The 24704-nt window shown below is 45.8% G+C and overlaps 1 protein-coding gene across 1 annotated transcript in view; it reads left to right on the top strand.

The window, feature by feature from the left end:
• The first annotated feature begins 5247 nt into the window (after nucleotides 1–5247).
• OVCH1 (ovochymase 1) overlaps nucleotides 5248–24704 on the top strand; it is a 53613-nt gene continuing 34156 nt past the window's right edge. The window contains exons 1-10 of the mRNA XM_087722539.1: nucleotides 5248–5338; nucleotides 7079–7188; nucleotides 7924–8021; nucleotides 9745–9917; nucleotides 10798–10893; nucleotides 16086–16237; nucleotides 19407–19599; nucleotides 21472–21531; nucleotides 22290–22416; nucleotides 23967–24100. Coding sequence (XP_087578665.1) covers nucleotides 5248–5338; nucleotides 7079–7188; nucleotides 7924–8021; nucleotides 9745–9917; nucleotides 10798–10893; nucleotides 16086–16237; nucleotides 19407–19599; nucleotides 21472–21531; nucleotides 22290–22416; nucleotides 23967–24100 — 1234 coding nt within the window. The remainder of the gene's footprint in view (nucleotides 5339–7078; nucleotides 7189–7923; nucleotides 8022–9744; nucleotides 9918–10797; nucleotides 10894–16085; nucleotides 16238–19406; nucleotides 19600–21471; nucleotides 21532–22289; nucleotides 22417–23966; nucleotides 24101–24704) is intronic.

The raw sequence follows: 24704 nt of genomic DNA, 5'->3' as shown, positions 1-24704 counted from the left end.
GATAAAGCAAGTTTAAGAATAATTTAAATAAAGAAGAAAGAAGAAAGAAAGAAAGAAAGAAAGAAGAAAGAAAGAAAAAAAGAATGAAAGAAAGAAAGAAAGAAAAAGAGAAAGTTTCTAACATCCCCCTTTCTGAACACTTCATTTAAAATATTTGTAAGAGTTTTTAGGGATAATTCATTCACTTCTCTCCCCAATGAATCTTACCTAATAAAATACCTGTTTGTTCCCTTTAAACTACAATTCCCATAATCCCTTGGAAAAGGACAGGTATTAAATCATTAAGGTCAAAGTGCTAAATTGTCCTGTTTCTGCAAAGGGGACCTTGACTAAATACAGCAGGTTAACAAGAATCTTTTCTTCATTTCTCCTTTTTCTAGAACAACGTGGTGGGTTGTAGAAAAAGTCTTTTGAAGCCTATTTTTGCTTCCATCCTTTCTTAAACTCCCACTTGCTGCTAAAAAGGATTGTTTGGTTGTGATTTACACAAACCATGCAAATATCGCAATGGTTCCTCTATCCCGTTGTCTGTCTCCATCTACATAGTAAGTGTTGGGGAATACCCTCCCCCTCCAAAATTGGGTGATTATGTTGGTTTGTTTGCAATTATTGTAGCCACAGGAAAGTATTTGATTTGGCTTTTTAAAAATATTCTAAGGAAAGGGAGCTCTTAATGAGAGAACCAGGGTTGTGTCTAAAATGCCTTTCTGAATTTCCAGGAGTATTGTGTTGAATGTTATCCAAACTGTTGTTTTCTTGAAAGTAAGCTCTATCTAACACAGGAGGCCTTACTACTGAGCAATATGCATCCATGGTCCTTTTTACATAACTGGCTTTGTTTAGGAAAGATCACCTCCAATCCTGGGAAGCAACTCACAAACAAACCCACTTCCCCCTTTTCCTATAACTAACCCAGGGATCAGCAACTTGGGGCTCTGGAGCCACATGTGGCTCTTTCATCCCTCTTCTGCAGCTCCCTGTTGCAGTCAGCTCCACAATTGATAGGGCTTTCGGTGAGGACAGGTAGAGGAAAAAGGATGCCATGCTGGCAGGAGACTCTACAGTGGGGGAACCGGACTTCTGGTCAGCAAAGGAAAAAGGACGTGCTAGGAGGAGACTCTATGGTGGGGGAACCGGACTTCCGGTCGGCTCCAGGATTGAAAGGTGGGCTTCCAGTTAGGACCTTTGTGGCTCTTTGAGTGTTTAAGGTTGCCAACCCCTAAACTAGCCAAACATCAGTATTCCAGAGGGATTAGTCAGTCTTCCTTAAGGAACTGAAAAAAGTCCAGATGGCACGGAATAAAAGGAGTCAAAATGTAAAATTTGTATTTTGAGTCCTCTTGTCTTTAAAATGTCTTTTTTTCCCCATTAAAACTATAGCTAAGCATCTTTTTAAAAGGTTTTGAAGGACTTGAAGGATTCTTGCAGGACTTCTGTTTTTACATTTCTCTTTTTACATGGCTTCTGTTTTTACATTTCTTGCTGTGTGTGGTCTCCCCAACTGCCAAGGGAAAGATCTTGACTCTCGTTGTTTATAAAATGGCTTGCAAAATATCGATTTTTTTTGGCATCATAATGGCTAAAAGGTCTTTCACTTTCCCTGACCCCGATGGGTTTTCCCTCTCAAAAGCAACTCTGAATTTATCCCAGTGGTCTTTCAATTATTGTACTACAACATGTTTACGATTTAGGTAACTCAGGTAGTAGTATTTGTCTCGTTCCCTCCTAAATGCCCAGCAAAAGCTTTGCAAGTGACTAACCCCGACTCTTCTGAGTCTTTAAATTCCCTTTCACTGGTGGTGGGATTCAGATAATTTAACAACCGGTTCGCCCAGGATTGGGTTGGCTGTCGTGGAAGGTGTGGCTCATCTCTGTTCTCCAGCTTTGCCGCACATGCAGGATGAGCCTCCCGTGATGGTCAACCTGACTCTGGGTGAACCGATTGTTAAATTAACCACCACCATCACCCCGCTATCAAAGTGGATCCTGCACTGCAATGGAGAAACAGGCAATGCAGCAGCTGGCACAAGGGAAGGAAGAGGAGCAGGGAGAAGAAAGTGAGAAAACTGCTTTCTCCTTCCCTCATGCCAGCCGCTCCATTGCCCATTTCTCCACTTTGATAGTGTATGTGTGTGAGGGTTGTAATTTAACAACCGGTGCGAACCGGCTGAATCCCACCACTGCCTTTCACCCCATGGACTCTCTTGCCAGTTATCAAAAGCATCTTTACATCTGGAATTCTGAGTCACCTGATATTTCTGGAGAATACAGGTAGTCCTTATTTAGTGATCACATTTGGGGCCAGCAACTCACTTCATTAGGCATTAGCAGTCACTAAGTGAAACTGCGACTGTACTTATGATCATACTTCAGCTTTTCTTGGCTTTCTACAGACCTATGAGGGTCATGAATGTAAGAATTAGTTGAAAACTTACTTTTTCATCACTATAGTTAATTCTGAATGGTTGCTAATGGGGATTACCTATATCAGGGGTGTCAAACTCAATTTCATTGAGGGCTGCATCAGGGCTGTGGTGGACTTTGGGGGGCTAGGTGGGCATGGCTAACTGATGTGTGTGGCCAATTGTGGGCATGGCTAACTGGTATGTGTGGCCAATTGTGGGCATGGCTAATTGGGTGGGCATGGCCAGCTTGACGCCACTCCCGAAACTGTTGGCATGTTTCCTCTTTGCATTGGGTAGACTGGGCCAAAGCTATGTGGGCCAGATGTTTCCTCTTCACATTGAGTAGACAAGGGACGCAGGTAGACTGGGGTGAAGTGATGCAGGTAGGCCAGGCTGAAGCGATGCGGGCTGGCTCCTTATATTTTCCAGGATGGCCCCACAGGCCGCCTCTGGTCTGCGGGCCTTGTGTTAGACACCCCTGACCTGTATGTTTAAATGATGACACAAATTTTGTCAGTGGATTTTACTTTGTCCAGTGAAATTTAAATAGTTCACTAAACCTCTTGCCCTACCTATTTTTTTTAATTTATTTTAATTAAAATATGAATAGGATGTTGCCATTTTGTGGCCCTAAACCCTAGCCTCAAGCACAACTTGTTATTTCAGCAAAGTTTCTGGGTCCTACATAAATATAAACTTTAGATGTGTTCTTAGAAAACTGCATGGTGGCTTACTGCAGCCTAGCCAGATTTGCATGTCTTCTAGCAGATGCATGCTTAATGATTAGTCACCGTGATCAACATTGTGTAGAATTACTCATAATGTTGTGGAAGATTGCTTTACATTCTTACCTTTTGAATCTTTGTTTTTTAGTTGAGGCTGAACCGTTTTCAGACATTGGAAACATTTGTTTCCCCGAATATAGGACCCAATTGGAAAATCAGCCCTTGGATGATTTTTCAGGAGGCTCATAATATAAGCCCTAGCCCAAAAATAAAGCCCCAGTTAAGATCGTCAGCCAGATGGGTGCATTTCAGGGGTGTGCTTCTCCCAGTTCGCACCGGTATGCCAGAACCGATTTGTGAAATTTGTTCCAAAAGGAAGGAAGGAAGGAAGGAAGGAAGGAAGGAAGGAAGGAAGGAAGGAAGGAAGGAAGGAAGGAAGGAAGGAAGGAAGGAAGGAAGGAAGGAAGGAAGGGGGAAAGATACACACAGGAAAGGAAGGAAGGAGGGAAGGAAGGAAGGAAGGAATGGAGGGAGAGTGAGAGAAAAAAGAGAGAGACAAATAGAAAGAAAGAAAAAAGAAAAAGGAAGTGGGAGAGAGAGAAGAAAGAAAGAGGTGGAAAGAGACAAAAGGAAGGAAGGAAAGAAAGTGAGAGTGAGTGAGTGAGTGAGTAAGTTTGAGAGAGAGAGAGAGAGAGAGAGAGAGAGAGAGAGAGAGAGGGAGAGAACTTATGACAATTGAGCCCAAAATTTTGGTTGCTAAGCAAGAGCATTGTTAAGTGAGTTTCACCACATTTTCCAAGTTGGCCACACCCACCCAGTCACATGCCCACCAAGACACACCCACCCAGTCACATGACCACCGAGCCACTCCCACAAAACAGGCTACACCTACAGAATAGGTTCTAAAAATTTTGAAACCCACCCCTGGTGCATTTAGTACTGCATTTCCCCGAAAATAAGAGCTAACCAGAAAATAAGCCCCAATGCGTGTTTTGAAGCAAAATTAATATAAGGCCTGGCCTTATTTTCAGGAAAACACGGGAAACATTATTAAAATTTATTTTTTAGTTTTTTTAAAAAAAACAACCTTGCATTTATATTTTTATAAATAATTTCAAGGAGGTGAACATACATAATATTCCTTCGTCCTCCTATTTTTCCCACACACAAAAGAAAGTTTGCTGGGTGTGTGGTTGTTAACTCAGGACTATCTATAATTCAGATCAAATTCTCACTATTCCTTGGACAACATGCACAATGGTTTTTTTTCCTGTCACTTTCAGTCTGCCTGTCTGTGAATCACACTAGGAATGTGTGATGTTCTCACCTTTCATTTTGTGTTCTTCTTTCCCCTGAGTCCCATGATGTAGATGCAGTGCTTCCTCTGTTACTGAACATTCTCATGGTTCGCCATGGACAATTTATTTGTTTCGTTCAATTTCCATTGATTTCATTCATACAATGAATGTTTTAGAAAGATTAGGACATTTTTCACACATTCCGGGTTGGTTCATTGCAAGGATATCAAACTCGATTTCATTGAGGGCCGCATCAGGGTTGTATTTGACTTGGGGTGGGGGGCAGAGTGGACATGGCCAGGGTGGGTGTGGCCAGCTCAACATCATTCATGTTGGAGGCACCTGTGGTGTTCCAAGCACTCTGCCAGTGAAAACAGGCTCCCGAGCTCCGTTTTCGGCTACGACAGCCTCCTGCAACACTCTGCCAGTGAAAACGGAGCTTGAGAGTGCTGCCCGCAGTCCTCATGAGCTCCATTTTCAGCTGCAATGGCCTCCTGCAACCCTTGGCAAGTGAAGACGGAGCTCCATTTTCACTGGCAGAGGCACTGCGGACCAGTCCTTCACTGTTTCCAGGGTGACCCCCACAGGCCAGATCTAAGCACCCACCAGCTGGATCCAGCCTCCAAGCCTTAAGTTTGACACCCCTGGTTTATTGTATGATAGAAATTGGAAGTGATCTTAGAACTTTAAGACCAAAGTATCTCAGGGTACAAATCCCTTAAGAACCATCATTGCCTGTTAATTGGTCCCACAAGACTTCCCACAAAATGTTTTACTTTCACAGTTTTCCAGAGTTCAGAAACAGGCAAGTTAAGTGGAATGGATGAATGGCAGAGGTTGTCTTCTCATGAACACCTGTCTGAGAACTTTGCCCTTTCTAAATCACTGGACTTTGAGAGGATGGAAAGAGGTAAGGTTGTCCTTCTTTTAATATTTACACTATTTATCCAGGTGCATCCATGGGGATGAGTGTGCCCAAAAATCAAGATGGAAGTCATAACTGTAAATGAAGTCTGCCCTTTTTTACATGCTTTGCGGAGATGGGTTCCTACTGGTTCGGATCGGTTTGGCCAAGTAGGTAGTAACTTGGCTGTCCATGGCCCCTAACCGGTTCTAGTGGTGGCACCATAGGGACCCCCATTTGTTTTTTGCTTCTGCGCATCCACAAAAGCAATTTTGTTTACTACTGCACATGCCCGTGTAGCACACATCAAGTGTGCACGCGCCCCCGAAGCGCGTCCCTGAGCGAACTGGCAGTAATCGAAACCGGAACCCACCCCTGATGCTTTGCACACATGGTACATGAGAAAGCGACAAGATTTCATATGGATGGTTGCATCCACTATCTTTTTCTACTTCTGCTGGACATTCCTGGCTTTAGGTACAGGTAGTTCTTGATTTAAGATCATCTGTTTAGTGAGTGTATGAAGTTACAAGAACACTGAAATAAGTGATATCTGACCAGGCCCCACCTTTACGATGGTTCCAGCATCCCAACTGTCGCATGGCAACAACGTTGAGCACTTGGCAATCAGCATGTATTTACAATGGCGATGGGTTTTCCCGGGATCATCTGTTCTCCATTTGCAACCTTCCCATCTGGATTCTGACAAGCAAAGTCAATGCGAGGGGGGAGGGAAGAGAAGCTTGATTCACTTAACAATTGTATGATTCATTTCACAACTGCAGTGATTCATTTAAGAACTGTGGCAAGCAAAGGTTGTGCAACTGGGTGTAACTCACTTAAAGACTACCTTGCTTAACAAATGGAAATTCTGGTCCCAGTTGTGAACCTTTGGGACAAGATATCCAAATATGACTTGGAGGTAGTATTTGGTCCAGGGGTGGGTTCTGGCACTCACTGCTGCCAGTTTGGCCGTGGCTGCACCAGGCACGGGCATTTTGCACGCTTGATGTGCGTTGCACACACATGCACAGTGCAATAAAAATTGCTCTGCACATGCGCAGAAGCAAAAAAAACAAGATGGTGCCGCCGTAGGAGAACAGTTTGGGGTGTGTGGCAGGCCTGGGTTGCTGCCGGTTCCAGCGACCCAGGCCACCAAACCACTACCGGTTCAGCCAAACAGATCCGAACCAGTAGGAACCCACCATTGGTTTGGTCTCATATAAGACTACAAAAATAGCGTGACCCGTCAAAACCACGCTCGACTAAACCGCGCCCGATTAAACCGCATCGCTGACGTCATCAACAGGGCGACAACAGCCAGTGCGGAGAAAGAAGGGCGCTTTAAATAGCGCTTTGAAAGCAAGCCGATTCAACTTAAGGTAAGGGTTAGGGTTAGGGTTAGGGTTAGGGTTAGGGTTAGGGTTAGGGTTAGGTTAAGGGTTAGGGTTAGGGTTAGGGTTAGCTTAAGGGTTAGGGTTAGGTTCAGGGTTAGGTTCAGGGTTAGGTTCAGGGTTAGGTTTAGGGTTAGGTTTAGGATTAGGTTTAGGGGGGTTAGGTTTAGATTTAGGGGTTAATTTTAGGTTTAGGATTTACAGCGTGCTTCTGTCTCCGCACTGTTGTCGCCCTGTTGATGACGTCAGCGACGCGGTTTAGTCAGGCGTGGTTTAGTCGAGCGCGGTTTTGTGGTGGAACCCCAAAATAGTACACCCTCAAATCCATTTCCCCTCCCTTCTGCTTCCCAAGGAAGAAAATGTGGATTTCGCTTCATGGATCTGGAAGATGACTTACAACTTGGGTCTTTTTCAAGAATTATTGGAGGACGAATGTCTATGCCAGGAGGGCAACCATGGCAGGTATCTATGCTTTTTTAAAAAAAAATGATTGCTTTTATTAATTATTTATTAATTAAGCAAATTAATTGTAATTGCTTATTGCTATTCCCAGGAACTGCCGTTCATCTTTTTTTAAAAACAAAAACAAAACAAAGATCAGCTTTTATAGATCGTTCTCATTTACCGATTGTCTCATACAGCGACCGTTTTGCAGCGATCAGGGTGACGAAAGGGCAACTTTGCAACCCATCCGTCCATTTGCGACCTTCACAGGTCTGTAAAGCAAAAGGGAAGCCGAAGTAAGATCGTAAACACGGTTGTAGTTTCGCTTAGTAACGGAGTGGTTGGTCCCAATTGTGGTTGGTAAACGAGGACGAGGTGCAGAGCTAAACCATAAATAGCAGGTGTTCCTCAGTAAATTCTCCAAGAAGGTTCAAATGCATCTACCAGCTGCACAGTAGAATGGTCAAAGGGAAATGCTTTGTAGTCCAGGATACACTGCTTAGTACATATATCAAACCCCAATTCAGTTCTAATAATGCCTTGGCAAGAGAAACCCATTTATATAGCTTCAGTTCTATGACTGATTTCCCTAGAATACAAGGACCAACCTTGGCTGCTGATCACAATTCTCCTGTCTAATCAAACTTCTAATTGACCAGACTGCCTTATAGCAATTACTTAAAGTTGGAAACTCTTTTTTTTTCAACGATCTGATTTCTGTCTCCTCCCATCCTCTTTCTCCCTGCTGAATAGGTCTCCGTCAAGCGAGGCCGTTCTCATTTCTGCGGTGGCAGTTTGATTGGTGATGATGTGGTGGCCACTGCAGCTCACTGCGTCGTAGATTTAGATCTGTAAGCTACACTTTATATAACTTGCTTGGAGAGGAACCGAAAGTAATTGAAGAAGATGCCTGGTTAAAGGACTGCTGAGATACGGTGGCAGCTTACGGAGTAGCATTGTGCAAAAAGCTTGTGGAGTTGGCAGGCAAAATGTAAACTAAGGCTGAAGGGAGGAGGTGTTGGTGCAAGGGTGTCAAACTCGATTACATTGAGGGACACATCAGGGTTGTGTTTGACCTCGGGTAGGGAGTGGCTGTGGCCAGGGTGGGCGTGCCCAGCTCAACTTCACTCGTCTCTGGGATACCTGTGGTGGCCTGAGTGCTCTGCCAGAGCAAATGGGCTCCTGAGCTCTGGTTTTTTTGGCTGTGCCAGCCTCCTGCAACCCTCTTCCAGTGAAAATGGAGCTCCATTTTTGCTGGCAGAGTCACCGCAGGTCGGTCCTTCTCTGTTTCCAGGGCAGCCCCGTGGCCAGATCTAAGCACCCCATGGGCCATATCTGGTCCTGGGCCTTGAGTTTGACACCTCTGTGTTAGTGCAATTTTTTTTTTAAACTTGGGCAATTTTGAGATTATGGACTTCAGTTCCCAGAATTTCCTAGCCAACCCAGGGAGACTGGGAAAGGAATGGAAGAGTGAGAAGACATAAACAGTCAGGAGACTGTAGGTTAGTTAGTTGTCAATTTATCATATAAATGGCAGTAAGGTGGGAGTTAAACTACAGCAGTTTAATCCAAATGTGGAAAAAATCTGGAGGGAAGCATTTCAAGTGTTCAAAAGCATTCTATCACCATTGGCTAATTTAAAAACAAGACTGGGAAATTTTTCCTAACTTTCCAAAATGTCAAGACCAGCACTGAACAGACCTTAATGAAGTTTGTCTCATTCTTGAATCTTTGATTTTGTCTGGTTGTGTGGCGAGATCATACAAATGCTTTAAGTACTGAAGGTGACTTGTCTCCTGCCCACCTAACAGTTAGCAATAGCAGTTAGACTTATATACCGCTTCATAGGGCTTTCAGCCCTCTCTAAGCGGTTTACAGAGTCAGCATATTGCCCCCACAATCTGGGTCCTCATTTCACCCACCTCGGAAGGATGGAAGGCTGAGTCAACCTTGAGCCGGTGAGATTTGAACCGCTGAACTGCAGATAGCAGTCAGCTGAAGTGGCCTGCAGTACTGCACTCTAACCACTGCGCCACCTCGGCTCTTTGAAAGCATGCAATTGTGAGTAGATAAGTAGGTACCATTTTGGTGGGAAGGTAACAGCATACTGTCTGCCTTTGGCCATGCTGGCCACATGACCATGGAAATTTCTTCAGATAACATTGGCTTCCTCAGCCAAGAAATAGAGATGAACATTACGTTCTAGAGTTGGACACGACTGGACAGGGAAACATTTACCTTTTATCTTTACTACATGCCTCTCACATTAAAATGATTCTGTTCAGGTGCTTGACAGATGTTTTATGAATTCCAGTTTCTAAGAAGGAAGCCTTGGAATTCTGGGTTTCTTGCTAGAAATTCTGGGATTTGCAAGCCCAACAGGTGAAAAGGCTGTTGCAAGCAAATGAGAGCTGAATGAATTTCCTTGAATTTGCTTGGTATCACCACTGCAAGTTTGGGGAGTTTTTCTCCCGTGTAGAATCAAGGAATCATAACTTTGATTTTACTACATCGGACATATACTTTATGATAGGGCCAACTGGCTGAACAATAATTCTTTCCGCTCTTTTTTAGAAAAGTTGTGAAGAATCTGATTGTGACTGTTGGGGAGTTTGATCTCAGCAGTGGGGATGAAGAAGAACAGAGCGTCTCAGTCTCTGAAATTGTTGTCCATCCTGACTTCAACAGATTTGGGCATATGGATTCAGATATAGCATTGCTGTTTTTGAAACACCAGGTACAATATGGTAAGAAGAGACTCGAGCGAAGCACTATTAAAGAAAATGGTGGGAGTGTGCGCCAAAAATGGAGAATGCTTGAGAGAGAGGAAGGCTGTAACTCAACCTCCCAACTTTGGGAAGAGCCTATGACATCACTAGAAGGGGTCTGGCCAAGATTTTTTTTTTTTTTGCAAAGGGAGTTAAGGGAGTTAAGGGTGGCCATAGCTGTGAGAGACTCTGTAGAGCATGGGTGTCAAACTCAAGGCCCGGGGGCCAGATCCGCCCCATGGGGTACTTAGATCTGGCCCATGGGACTGCCCTGTAAACAATGAAACCTGGCCTGGGTGCTTCTGCCAGCAAAAACAGGGTCCTGAGCTCCGTTTTCGGCTGTCATGGCCTCCTGCAACCTTCTGTGAGTGAAAACGGAGCTCAGGAGGGCCGTATGCTCAGGAGCTCCATTTTCATTAGCAGAGGGCTGCAGGAGGCCATGACAGCTGAAAATGGAGCTCAGGACCCAATTTTTGCTGGCAGAGCGCTCGGACCACCACACGAGTGATGTCAAGCTGGCTACGCCCACCCTAGCCACGCCCACCCCGGCCAGCCAAGGTCAAACACAACCCTCATGCAGCCCTCAATGAAATCAAGTTTGACACCCCTGTTGTAGAGGAAAACCATTCTCTGGAACCTAGGAATACATTTTTTATTTCTTATTGGATTCTTTTTTTAAACGGGGAGGGGGAAAAAACCTGGAGATCAAATCTGGGAACTTCTGCATGTGGCATTGATGTACCCCTGAGCTATTCTTTGGCTACAGAAATGTAGAAATGAAATCTTCCCTGTGAAATTTGTGGGCGTTCATCAAAAGAAAACATTGATTTAAAATTGCCGGGTGTATTCCCTCTCTTAGGCTATGAAGTACAGCCTATCTGTCTTCCCCACAAGGATGATGTATTTGAAGCCGGAACACTCTGTGTTGTGAGTGGATGGGGCAAAACCTCTGAGGGTGAGTATTTGGCCCTGAGCTTCTTAGGAGGAAATAGCTTATGCAGTTTGCTCGTGAGCTGCTTTTTAATTATTGCAGGATGAACCTGTAGAGCAGTGATGGCTTCCTACTGTTTCGGACCTGTTCAACCAAACTGGTAGTGGTTTGGTGGCCTGGGTCGCTGGAATCGACAGCAACCCAGGCCTGCCCAGCCCCGGTTCTTTGGGTGGCTCCATAGGTGCTGCCATGTTGTTTTTTGTTTCTGCGCATGCGCAGAGCAATTTTTTATTGCACTGCACATGTGTGCGTAGCACACGTACGCAGGGGACGTGGACGTGAGTAAACCAGCAGTAGCAACTGCCGGAACCCACCCCTTCAGTCAGTGCCGGATTTAGATGAAAAGAGGCCCTAGGCTATTCCACTTATGAGGCCCTTTCACCTCCCATTTTTAAGTTTGTAAATTACATGAGAGACAATAAAATAATCATTACTGTGATATATATCAATATATATCAATATATATAGCTGGCCTCCTGACGGGGGGCAGCTCTGCTCTGCGGCAAAGGCAGCGAGGCCAGCTGCCTCCCCTGCTGTGCTCAGCTGCCCGGCTCGGCCCTCTCGCCCTCACCTGCCTGGCCGCTGGTGGGCTCTGCGTCGACGGGGCGGCTACTGGGAGCGGCCGCGCCTCTCGTCCGACCGCCGGTGCCAGGAACGTGGGCGGGCTCCCCAACTGCTGCGGCGCTGGAACAATCTTAACCAATACATTTTTATGTTTGTTTATTAGTCATATGCGTAGAATTTCTCCTTATTTTCGGTTCAGTGTTTTAGTGTTCCCTGTTTTTAGAATAGTGTAATTTTAATTTTGCTAACAATTTGAATGTAGGCCCCTCTTGATCTTGAGGTCCTAGGCTGAAGCCTAGTTAGCCTATAGGAAAATCCGGCCCTGCCTGCAGTAGAGCTACAAAATGTAGTAGGACTCACTATTAGCTTTGTTGCCTAGGGCTGCCAGGAGTAGTAGTACAGGACCTTATAAAGTCCAGGTTCTCCTCCATACTGGCTAACCCGCTTTCTCCTACTATTTTATGAATTTTCCCCACTAATTCATTGAAGTGCTTCACATAAAACTCTATGAGGGTGGACCATCTCGATGCTGCACCCTATCCTGCTTCTAATGCCACTGTCTGAAGTCATAGTAGTCATCTGGCTTCCCTCTAAGGCAGGGGGTCCCAACCTTGGCAACTTTAAGAGGCATGGACTTCAACTACCAGGATTCCCCAGCCAGGGGAATTCTGGGAATTGAAGTCCATGCATCTTAAAGTTGCCAGCATTACCCTTGGCTCTAGGGTAGGTATGGGCTGCTATGGGTTCGCCCGGGTTTGGGAGAACCTGTAGCTAATGTTATGGCTAGTTTGGAAAACCTCCAAATCCCACCCCTGGCTGGCCCTGCCCACTCCTCCCAGGAGTCTTCACAAGGCCTGTTTTGGATGCGAAGTAAGTGCAGGGCCTGTGCGGAGACTCAGACCCCGGGGAGGCCCGTTTTTGCCTCCCAGAGGCTCAAGGAAAGCCTCTGGAGCCTGGGGAAGGTGAAAATCCCCCCTCCCACAGTGGTGCAGGAGGCCAACTAGATCATACCCACTACGGACACGCCCACCCAGCAACCGGGCGGAGAACCCGTTGCTGAAATTTTTGAAGCCCACCCCTGCTCTAGGGTAATGAGAGACAAGACCCAACACATTTTACACAGTTTGAAGTTACCCCAGACAGTGTTAACTGAAAGAGAACATAAGACTGATTCACACAGGGTCCAGGGGCAAGTTTAAAGGAAACATCATGAGACTTGATGGACAAGAGCTTTTGGCCTGATGGGCTTGTTCCAAGGTTTAAATGCATGTGGGGAAAGGCCATCAATCATATTTTGTTCGGTGGAGCCTTCTGCTTCTCCATTTCCATCCTCAATATCATTGAGCAGTTGGTAGTAACCAAAGCCAACACCTGGACATCTGGAATGACAAGTGCTTTAGGGGTTATATGACACATCAAGGTAATTGGGAAGAGCATGAACAACCTTGCTCCTTGGGCACCCTCCAGAGATATTGGTCTGTAAGACACACGGCCTTTAGCCCTTCTGGTCAGTACACAATGAGAGATGCCATTAATCTTCTTTGAAGGGAAAGCCTTGAAGCTGCTTGGAGCTTTGAAGTTTCCTTGCAAATTACAGTGCAAGAGGAGGGAAGATCTATTTTCCCAGAAAGACTTGAAAGAGGCAGAGGGAATGTCAAGGAAACTATAGTTCTCTAGACCAGGGGTGTCAAACTTGATTTCATTGAGGGCTGCATCAGGATTGTGTTTGACCTCAGGGGGCAGGGCGGGGTGGGAGAGGGCAGGGTGAGCCTGGGTTGGCATGAGCATTCTGCCAGTGAAACCGGGCTCCTGAGCTCCATTTTCGGCTGCAATGACTTCCTGCAACCCTCTGCCAGTGAAAATGGAGCTCAGGAGGGTCGCACGCAGCGGTCACGAGTTCCATTTTTGCTGGCACGGGCTGGTCCTTCACTGTTTCCAGGTCAGCCCCAGGGGCCAGATTTGAGCACCCTGCAGGCCAGATCTAGCTGTGGGCCTTGAGTTTAATACACCAGCTCTAGACTTTTAACCTCGAAGAAAGTCATAGGAATGACTTTGGCATTGGCTGCTTTAACCAGGAGGATGGAGTGATTTTGGCTGGGTAATCTTAATATACTCTATCTCAGTGAAAGCGTGCACCACCCACCCATAAGGCAATGCGCACAACATCCCTACATGCACCCCACCCCCTATGCATGCGTGCACATCACCTGCATGCATCCCAACCACCCATGCCTGAGTGGCAGAGACCCAAAAACCAGCTGGTTGGCGGGAGGTGCATGCGCATGAACGGCGCAGTTGAGCTGAGCTGAGGTGATGGTTCATACTCACAGAGAGGGCTCTGCCTATCACCTGTGGCACATGTGCCATAGGTTCACCATCATTTTTTTAGAACCTCTTCTGTAGGTGTGGCCTGCATTGTGGGAGTGGCTTGCTGGCCATGTGACTGGGTGGGAGTGGCTTGCCAGCCATGTGACTGGATGGGCGTGGCCAACTTGTAAAATGTGGTGGAACTCACTTAACAACGCTCTTGCTTAGCAACCAAAATGTTGGCTCAGGAACTCTGGCATTTGAAGCACGCAAGTCTTAAAGCTGTCAAGTTACAAGACCCTTGCGCCCCTAACCCTTTAGAAAAAAAACCCACAGGTGTTCAAACTTGACAGCTTTAAGACTTGCGGACTTCAACTCCCAGAATTCCTCTTCCAGTCATGTTGACTCAGGAACTCTGGCATTGAAGCATGCAAATCTTAAACCTGTCAAGTTACAAGGCCCTTGCACCCCTAACCCTGTAGAAAAGAAATCCCCCAGAGGTGTTCAAACTTGACAGGTATAAGACTTTAAGGTTTAGATATGACTCTTAGAGGCGGGCGGGGCGATTGGTGAGCCAGCCAATCAGTGAGTGGCGGGCGGGGCAAGCGTGGTGCAGACGGGTAGAGGGAGGGAGCTAGAACCAGTTCTAAACGGCACGGTAGATTTGTGGAACCTCTTCTATAGAAGAAGTTAGAACTGGCAGGAACCCACCCTGGTTATAACATACTGTTTCGTTTGCTTTGTTTACCATCTCTCGCCTGTTTTGACTCCCCTTTCTTTTCTCCCTCCCTTCTCTACTTTCTTCCTTCCTCTCGCCTTTCCCTTCCTTCTTCCCTTACCTCTCCCCTACTCCTCTCTTCCTCTTCCTCTTCTTCCCCTCTCTCCTTCCATCTTCCTCTCCTCACCTCTTTCTTCCTTCCATCCTCTTCCTCTCCTCCTCTCTTCCTTTCTTTTTCTATTGTTGTAGGTGTTTCTTCCACCAGTGACAATTTTAGGGCATCAAATTTTATATTAAGATGTTTGATATAATTTTTTAAATATATTTTTTAATAAAAACATAAAATTGAAGATGGTTTACTGCCTGAATATTGCTCCCTGCTCCATGGAACAATATAACCCACAAAAGTAGGATGGCTCCAGGCATTAGGACAGGATGTCAAGGAAGCCACCTTTATTTTCTTTTGTAAACTGTTATAACTTGCGTGAAATATGCTGCTTCCTTTTTATCTTTTTTTTTTTTTAAAATTGTGAGCCAGTCAGAGTTGCACATGAGTGGGCAGCGGTATAGTCTGAATAAATGAATAAATAAATAAAATTAATGTTCCCTATCACCCTTTCTTTGGGTTACTTAATTGCTATATTAAGAAACCATTTTGAATGCAAAGATGTTGTCTGCGTTTCAGCATCACAATATTTTCACTTGTTTAGTTTTATTTGGCTTATTGTATGAACCCAATCAGTGTGTGGATGATTGATCCACAAACCAAGTCCGAGCACATCAGATCAAAACTTTATTATAGTTATCGACCAAAAATCCAATAAGATAAATAAAATATGATGTATAATGAAATGTATTAAAAGTACACGAGTACAATCCGAAAGAGACAATAAAAAAACCACAGAAAGAAAACAAAAAGAGCATAATATCTCCTCACCAGCAATCAACACTCAGAAAAGCAGAAATTAGCACCAAGATTAACATTACACAAACAAGAAGCAAATAATACCCAATTAACAAATTACCAAACTAATAGTAAACAACAGTCAAAAGACCACCAGGACCACACTCACCAACACTGATAGAGCAAGCCTTTAGTATATAAAATGAGAGCAAACCCCATACCCTACTAGCACTGATGAAGTTACTTAGTATGGTAATCAAATGTCTTCAGGAAAACAACCAAGCTCAGAGAGCATCCAAGATTCCACACATAAACAATTTAATAACAAATTAAACAATTTTTAAAATGTAATCCAGGTTAACGGGGGTTATGTTGTCCATTGATGGTGGCTTTCGCATGGAAAATTGTCACTAAGGAAATGGCAAAATTTTGCAACTAAGTGAGTTTAGGATTTATATCAACTATGAAATAGCTTTCGTACAATTCTCCAGTACAATGAGGGCTTTTTTAAAATGATGGTTGGAGTAGTTCTAAAAAAAGAAGCTACATCACATCCCAGTTTGATAGCATATGCAAATTATTGGCTTGATTTGAAGAGAGTTTTCCTGTTCTTAGATTCTTGAAGAGTTGTTGTCATTGTTATTGTTGTTGTTATTATTGCAGATGGGCCCCTGTCAAACGTCCTACAGGAAGTGGAGCTTCCCATCATTGACAGCATAACCTGCAGTGAAGTGCTGAAAACTTTAAATTTGCCCCCAGGACAGAGGTCCATGCTGTGTGCTGGTTTTCCAGATGGTGGAAGAGATGCGTGCAAGGTAGAAACTACAACACAAGTGTTTAAAGTACCTCAGAAAAAGAATTTACAGGATACCGTATTTTCCAGCGTATAAGATGACTTTTTAGCCTATAAAAATCATTCCAAAAATCGGGGCCCGTCTTATATGCCCGTTATATGGCAAGCTGAAACTTACCGGTTCCAAGAATTTGGGATTCTCTCCCCCACCCCCAAGATGTGACGCATTTGTGCACAAAAAACGGGCATAAAGAAAGGCCATACCAAAAAAAAACAAAAAAAACCCAATCAACCGGTATATAAAAAAATAAAAGAATGATACGTTGATTAAAAACATGTTCAAGGTGGCGCAGTGGTTAAATGCAGCACTGCAGGCTACTGCTAGATCAGCAGGTCAGCGGTTCAAATCTCACCGGCTCAGGGTTGACTCAGCCTTCCATCCTTCCGAGGTGGGTAAAATGAGGACCCAGATTGTTGGGGGCAATATGCTGACTCTCTGTAAACTGCTTAGAGAGGCCTGAAAGGCCTATGAAGCGGTATATAAGTCTACTGCTATTGCTATTGCTATTTGAATGAGGTTGTTTGGGGGGAAAAACAAAAGAAAGAAAAAAGCAACACCGCCAAGCAAAAGGCCGTACTGCCACCAGCGCATACGCCAGCCTTTCAATCGATAACCTCGGCACTCCTCGCCTGGGCACGTGGATGGATGAGCGTTGGGATGGCTTAATAAGGTCTGGCTGGCGGTCTGGAGGCGGAAGGCGCTGAGCTCAAACTACTGAAGCCTGGCAGTGCGGAGGCCTTCAGCCGGCTCGCGGGTGCCTGAGGTAAATGGGTTTGGGTTGCGGATGTGATGGTGGTGGCTGCGGTTTGCTGTGGGACTCTGGAAAGAGGTGGAGGATTAGGGGAGCTTTAAAAAAAAAAAGCCGGTATAGCGCCTCATATTCTGTTTTTCGGGCATATAGGAGACAGAATCCGGTCTAGTAGCCTGAGAAGCCCTATAATACAGGCAATGCTCGTAGCCTTGGTGGTTTGTGGGCCGTTCACTTCTCCTTGAGCGAGGAAACCCTCTGTTTGATGAGAGTGGGGGGTATCCACGTCCCGGCATTTCCTTCAGCTCCCTGTCTTTTTCCTCTGTCAACTGAGGCGGTGGGGAGAGTTGCTGGGAGGGAGGATGCTTGCGGCGGCTTCTCTCTTCAAAACTCTGGGAAAAGCCCTCTGGGTACAATAGTTGGCCCGGAGCCGCTTTTGCTTTCAATGCAGCGATGCGGGTCTTGGATATTCAGCCTGAATTGGACTGAAGCCTGTTCTCCCCACCTCACCCCCGTTGCCTGAAGAAGCCAACCTGACTCATCTGGAGTCCAGTTTGGGGAAGGGGAGCGTTGGAAGGAAAAACCACTTGGTTCAGTTCCAAGCTGGGAGAAAGGCGCTGGAAATAAAATGGAGGCTGATTGGCTATTTGGTGTGCCTCAGAAGAAGAGTCGTCTTATACGGCGAGTATAGCCTATATTTTAACAGGAAAAGTAGGGGGGCGTCTTATACACCCAGTCGCCTTATACGCCGAAAAATACAGTATTCTGTTTTTCTATTGTTAGGAATCTCTCTCTCTACTCCATGTGTCTGACAGCATCCTCGAACAAAGTAATTTTTTTTTCTAATTAAGGGTGATGCACCAATTGTGGGGAAATCATTGCTGGCATTGTATTTCTAATGATCAGTTTTATTGCTTTGATGAAAATATTGACCTGTCTGATAACTTAATATCATAACTTACAAGGGTCCGTTCAATGCTGGATTCTAAAGCAGTTGCCTCCCATTAAAAATAAAACTAAAAAAGAAAAAAAATTGTGTGCTTGCAGCCTTGGTTTATGTGATATCCTGTTTTACCTTTGTGGTTGAGACCATTTTGAATTTTGTCTATTTGCTGGATTTTTTTTCTTTAAAGATATTGAATTTGGGCAATACAATACTGAAATGGTGTTGGTTGGAAAGTAGGACATTACAAGATTATGGTCTATACCAGTGTTTCTCAACATTGGCAACTTTAAGAGATGTGGACTTCATCTCCCAAAATTCCCCAGTCAGCTGCTGCTGCTAGAGAGGAAATTCTGGGAGATGAAATCCACATCTCTTAAAGTTGCTAAAGTTGAGAAACACTGGTCTATACTAGCACATTAACAATTACAGTACATATAAGAGTGTCGCAGTGGTTAGGATGCAGTACTGAAGGCTACTTCTGCTGACTGCCAGCTGCCTGCAGTTTGGCAGTTCGAATCTCACCAGACTCAAGGTTGACTCAGCCCTCCAAACTTCCAAGATTGGTAAAATGAGGACCTGGATTGTTGGGGGCAAGAGGCTGACTCTGTAAACCTGTGACCCGTCAAAAGCGCGAACGTCATAAGCGCGCCAACAATACCGCGGCGCTAAAACCGCGATTTCAAAAGCACGCCGACAACAGCGCGCTGACAACAGCGCGCTGACAGAAGCGTGATTTCATTTAAGGTAAGATTTACAGTTAGGTTTAGGGTTAGGTTTAGGGTTAGGTTTAGGGTTAGGTTTAGGGTTAGGTTTAGGGTTAGGTTGAGGGTTACGTTACAGCGCGCTTCTGTCGGCGTGCTTTTGTCGGCGCGCTTTAGGGCTAATTAGTCGCTCATTCGTCACGCGGTTTTGTCACCGCGGTTTAGACACCGCGGTTTAGTCAGGCGCGCTTTTGTTGTGCGCGCATTTGTGGTGGAACCTGTAAACCGCTTAGAGAGGGCACTGTGAAGCAGTATATCAGTCTGTTGCTATTGCTACATATATTTAACGAAGTGTACATTCCCAAAGAGTGAAATGTAAGTCAGTGAAACGAGAGATCTGATATACTGTATTAAGGTGTTTGGACTAGGATCAGAAAGTCCCAAATTCACATCCATGCATCGGTACGGAAACTTTGTAGGTGACTTTGATCCAGTCACTCCCCGTCAACCCAATCTACTTCACAAGATTGATATGGGGAGGGGGAAATGGATGAAGAAATGTTGTGTATGCCTCCTTGAGCTCCAAAAGGAAGGCAATCTCTACATTCAATACATTCAATAAAATAAATAATGTGGAGAGGGCATCATGTTGTTGGCATGTTTCCAAAAATGTGGATGGTGCTACCACTTACTTACCTGGAAGTTTTACCCCCCTCATATTATGTTTTATATCAGGGTGATTCTGGAGGGCCCCTGGCATGTAGGAAAGCCAGCGGCATCTGGACATTGGTAGGCATCACCTCGTGGGGAATTGGTTGTGGAAAAGGCTGGCTTACTGACAAGAGGATCAACGGCAGTAGAGGTTCTCCAGGCATTTTCTCTAAAGTGAATGAGCTCCTGGATTTCATTACTCAACACATGACCTCTGGTCAGTATTGCTTTCAACTTATCCTTCTTTCACCATTGACCGTTCTCTAGAATCACGTAATTCTTTTCTCCCACAGCAAAAATGTGGACAGGGATAGTTGTTTTCTCTGGAAACTTCCAGGTTCTAGATGCTCTTTCTATAGTACACTCTATGGCCGTGATGGCGAACCTATGGCACGCTTGCCACAGGTGGCACACGGAGCCCTCTCTGCAGACATGTGAGTCATCACCTGGCTCAGCTCCACCACACATGCGTGCATGCCAGGGGTGGGTTCCGGCTTCTTTTACTGCCGGTCCGCTCAGGGATGCACTTTGCATACTACGTGTGCATGCGCAGAAGTGAAAAACAAGATGGCAGTGCCTATGGCCGATAGAACCAGTTCGGGGGTGTGACCGGCCCAGTTACTACCTACTTGGCTGAACCGGTCCGAACTGGTAGGAACCCAGCTTTGGCGTGCGCCTCCTGCTGACCAGTTGGTTTTGGGGTTTCTGCCGTGCAGGCGCACATGCAGAGCTCATGGCCACATGCACGGGGTGACACATGCATGTGTGGGTGATGTGGGGAGCGTCGGAGTTTGTGCATGCATGTGCAGGGTGTGGGGGGAGTGTGTGGGGGTCACATGTGCATGAGCAGGAGGTGGGGAGAGTGCAGGGGGTACGCACGTATGCACGGGGCACACATGGGGGATCATGCATGCATGCACGCAGGGTGGGGTGCACCGGGTGGTGTACACACATTGCATTATGGGTGCATGTGCACACTTTTGGCCCTCGGCAACCAAAAGGTTAGCCATCACTGATCAATGGTGACCAAGTCAGAAAACAGCAGAGTTTTGAAGATGGGACGATGAGACTGGAGTTCAGTGGCTTTGTTGTTAGATAATTAAGTATGCAAAAGGAGAATATTTCACATTTATTTTTTCCCCAAATTGAAGGGAGAAAGGTACAAGTCTTTGCTCCCCTGTGGTCATAGTGCTCACCTGGTCAACCGCTAGAAGAAAACATGATGTGATTTGTGGCAAGTCGGTGGCAGAACGCACAGAATTACTGGGTCAAATGCAGCAATTACTCTGCTAAGAATTAAATTGTGTACCTGAAAGATATTTTTTGAGATGGAATGAGCACCTGCATTACCGAAGGAGGAATTTTTGTCAACTCAGAACCTTCCCAGAAGGAGACCTGGATTGAGAGATTATACTGTCCCAAGCTGGACGGGGAAGGGAGAAAGAGGTTGAGGGCAACTACATCCTAGATGCTGATAAAGGAGAATATTTGTAGCTCAGGGTTCAAATGTGGGGTCCATGGTACTGTCTGAGCTAGAAAGCAACCAAGTGAGAGAGCACCCAGGACCCCTCACCCTAGAATGCTTCAGAATATATATCTAGTAATATTTAGTTTGGCAACACTGATGTTAGGCTCATGCCCAGAGATGAGACTGAAATCCAATCAACTGCAATCTTTATTTGCTTACATCTAATAGACAGAATCTTGCCTAAGTACAGCTATAATTTTCTAAGCCAGGGGTGTCAAACTTGATTTCATTGAGGGCTGCATCAGGGTTGTGTTTGACCTGGGGGGGGCGTTGAATGAGCAAGGGTGGGGTGGATGAAGCCAGGGTAGGCGTGGCCAGCTCAACATCTTGCAGCCCTCTGCCAGAGAAAGCGGAGCCAGGGAGGGCCGGCAGAGCCAACGCAGGCCAGTCCTTCACTGTTTCCAAGGCAGTTCTGCAGGCCAGATCTAAGCATCCCGCAGGCTGGATCTGACCTATGGGTTTTGAGTTTGACACCCCTGGTCTAAGCTAATAGATATAGTATATCCTTAGAGATTCTAAAGTGTAGTTACTCTGAACATCTTTCCCCTTCCTCCCCTCCAGCTCAGGATTGTGCTGTTGTGGCCCGCCAGCAGCAAGCAGATCTGGTAGCAGATTCGGACAGTGAGGAGGTTGGGGAGGAACATGGGCCAGTCCTGGAGTCTGAAAAAGGCTCTGATGAGTGCTCTGTGTTGGAGGCAGAAATGGGGCCAGGGTCGTCTGATAGTTATCAGCTGCCTTCAGAGTTGGACATCAATGGGGCAGAAGAACAGCTGGAGCCTGTTCCCAGTGTGCACATACACAGATCTTCCAGGAGAACGGAACAGCTAAGGAACAAGGGTCGACTCGGGAATAAAGGCACAGGTGGACGGTGAATGGCCCCTCCCATGGGGAATAAAAGAGGAGCGAAAGGGGAGGGGAGTTTGCAGGAGACAATTAGTTCAATTCATTAGGGAGAAGATCTGTTCCTGACTTCTTGCCAAGTAATTGCTGCTACAGCGTGACATTTAGAAGATATCGTCCTGGCGCTCCCCACGCCTGATAAAAGTCTGTAGTTGTGAAATCTCTTGAAAGACTATTGGCCGGGACTTTGCTGGAGAGGAATTCACTTTAAACTAAATAAAAGAGGTTTTATCGAACAAGGAGTCGGCTTCGTGCTTTTGGGAAGCCTAGGTCAGAACCTGTGCAGTTTCTTGACCTGCGTCTCTTGGGAAAGTTCTGCGTTGGCAAAATAGTATAGTATAGCCTTTATTGTCACTGTACAAAATAAATACAACAAAATTGGTATAAAATCTTCCCCCTCTGCTGCTGAAGGGGCACATTCAATTACATCTTCATGCTGACAATATTTTACAGGAAACTTTTTGGTTTCTCTTGCTCAGAATCTGGCACAAGCTTTCTGTTTGCATCCAGCCGAGAAGAGTGCAATCCCCATGGAACGCTGGTGTTTGGTGAAAGTGGCCTTGTTCGGTATCCCCGCTTGGCTGAAGACAACTACCTTGATAATAGGTATATATTTACCACAGGTGCTGAGCTTCCTTGAGGGACATTACTAAGTGGACTGCCTTGCTAGGATTTTTTGGAACAAAAGGAGAGTTTGTTGATAAAGATGCAATAGAACAGGGGTATCAAACTCAAGGCCCAGGGGCCGGATACAGCCCATGGGATAGTTAGATCTGGCCCACAGGGCCAACCTGGAAACAACAAAGGACCGGCCTGCGGTGTTTCTGCCAGCAAAAATTGAGTTTTCACTGACAAAGGGTTGCAGGAGGCCGTGGCAGCTGAAAATAAAGCTCGGGACCCAGGGGTGGGTTTCTCGCCCCGTTCCAACCGGTTCGGTTGGAACGGGGCCGGCAGCGTCCTCGTGCACGCGCGTGGTGCACGCATGCGTACTAGCGTCTGCGTGATGCTCCAGCTGCTCCTGGAGGATCGCGCATGCGCTGTATGCGTCCTGCGCATGCGTGGAAGCGCAGAACTCATCAAAACTGGGCAAGGAGCGCGGGCGGGCGGGCGCACCCTTCACCGTTCCCGGAAGTTACTTATTTCCGGGTTCGCCGACCAACTGGTTTGCAGGGACCACCGCGAACCGGTTAAAACCCACCCCTGTCAGGACCAATACCTGTGATTTCTATTTTAGGCTAATTTCTCCATTATTGGTTCACCAAGCCATGAACTAAACAACAACAACAGAATTTTAATTTTTCGTAAGTACTCTATTATGGAGCCAGGATAGTGTAGTGAAGTGTTTTTCAAACTTGGCAACTTTCAGTTGTGTGGACTTCAATTCCCAGAATTCCTGGGCATTCACACACCTGAAAGTTGCCAAGTGTGAAAAAAACTGTAGTGATTAAGGCAAATAAGAATGGGGAGGTCCACCCTCATCCATGGGAGCTTCCTGGGAGATCGTGATCCAGTCAGTCTGTCTTAGTCATCTGAGTCACACTCTTGTTGTTGGGAAAATATGACAGAGGGGCCTTATATATGCTGCCTTAGGTTTCTAGACAAAAGGCAGGCTATAAATACCACAACTACGGATCCTTTCTCAGTGGTGGGATTCAAATTTTTTTTACCACTGGTCCTGTGGGTGTGGCTTGGTGGGCGTAGCAGGGGAAAGATACTGTAAAAGCTCCATTCCCTCCGCACTCCTGGGGGAAGGTTACTGCAAAATCTTCATTCCCTCCCAATCAGCTTGGACTCAGGAGGCAGAGAATAGATGGGAGCAGGCCCAGTCAGAGGTGGTATTTACTGGTTCTCTCAACTACTCACAATTTCCGTTACCGGTTCACCAGAACTGGTCAGAACCTGCTGAATACCACCTCTGTCCTTTATGTTCCTATTTTCTCCCTGTGGTTCAAGCTCCCCGTCGCATGCAAGCAAACAAATAAAAGTTGAGGGAGATGAGTTTGCTGCTCTATTCCTTTGGGATACGTTTGTAGGTGGTAGAAGAAGAATCAGTGCAAGGTGTTTTCCACCGAGGGGGCCATGACAGGTCCTGACTCCAGGAGCTCAGTAATCTCATGTCTTCTGCCCAAGCCGTACTTTAAATTGTCTATTTCCAGCTGGTGCGTTTGGAACCTAACTGTATCTGAAGATAAAATCATTCTGGTGGAATTTATCAAACTAGACGTAGAAGATCAGATTGAATGTGACCATGACTACGTTGCTTTCTATTCAAGTGAGAAGGAATTAATTGGTAGGTGGAAGGTCCCTCCTGCAATTCTTTGTGAAATTTCAGTCTATGATTTAGGAAGCTTCCCTTGACTGACTATTTCTCTGTCTAGCCCAGTGCATCAATTATGACTAACAGCTGCTCTCTGGAATGGTGGCTTTTCTGACATAAAGGAAAGTTTTAAGGGTTGAGTCTGGGAAATGTGTTTGAGAACCTGCCATCTCTGAGTTGGAGACCAAATTGGTGCAATGGTAGATCCAAATTCAGTGATAGAATAATCCCCCGTCTTCTTTTTCTGACCTCCTGTTTTCTCTCTCTCTACTTCAGCTACCATGCCCTGCAATTGGATGGAGGCGAAGGACAATTCATCTTACCAGATAGATCAGGGGTGTCAAATTCAAGGCCCCCAGATCCAGCCGCAGGTTGCTAAGATCTGGCCTGCAGAGCCGCCCTGGAAACATGAAGGAAGGACTGGCCTGCGGTGCCTCTGCCAGTGAAAATGGAGCTCGGGAGGGCTGTGTGTGGCCCTCCTGAGCTCCATTTTCACTGGCAGAATGTTACAGGAGGCCATTGCAGCCAAAAATGGAGCTTGGAAGGGCCATGGGGGGCACTCCCAACTCCGTTTTCA

This window comes from Thamnophis sirtalis, unplaced genomic scaffold (assembly GCF_051295495.1).
Source record: "Thamnophis sirtalis isolate CommonGarterSnake01/CBP01778 unplaced genomic scaffold, rThaSir2_p1.2 scaffold_9, whole genome shotgun sequence".
NCBI classification, from domain to species: domain Eukaryota; kingdom Metazoa; phylum Chordata; class Lepidosauria; order Squamata; family Natricidae; genus Thamnophis; species Thamnophis sirtalis.
Note: the sequence above shows the minus strand (reverse complement) of the source record. Positions and strands in the feature narration are given on the sequence as shown.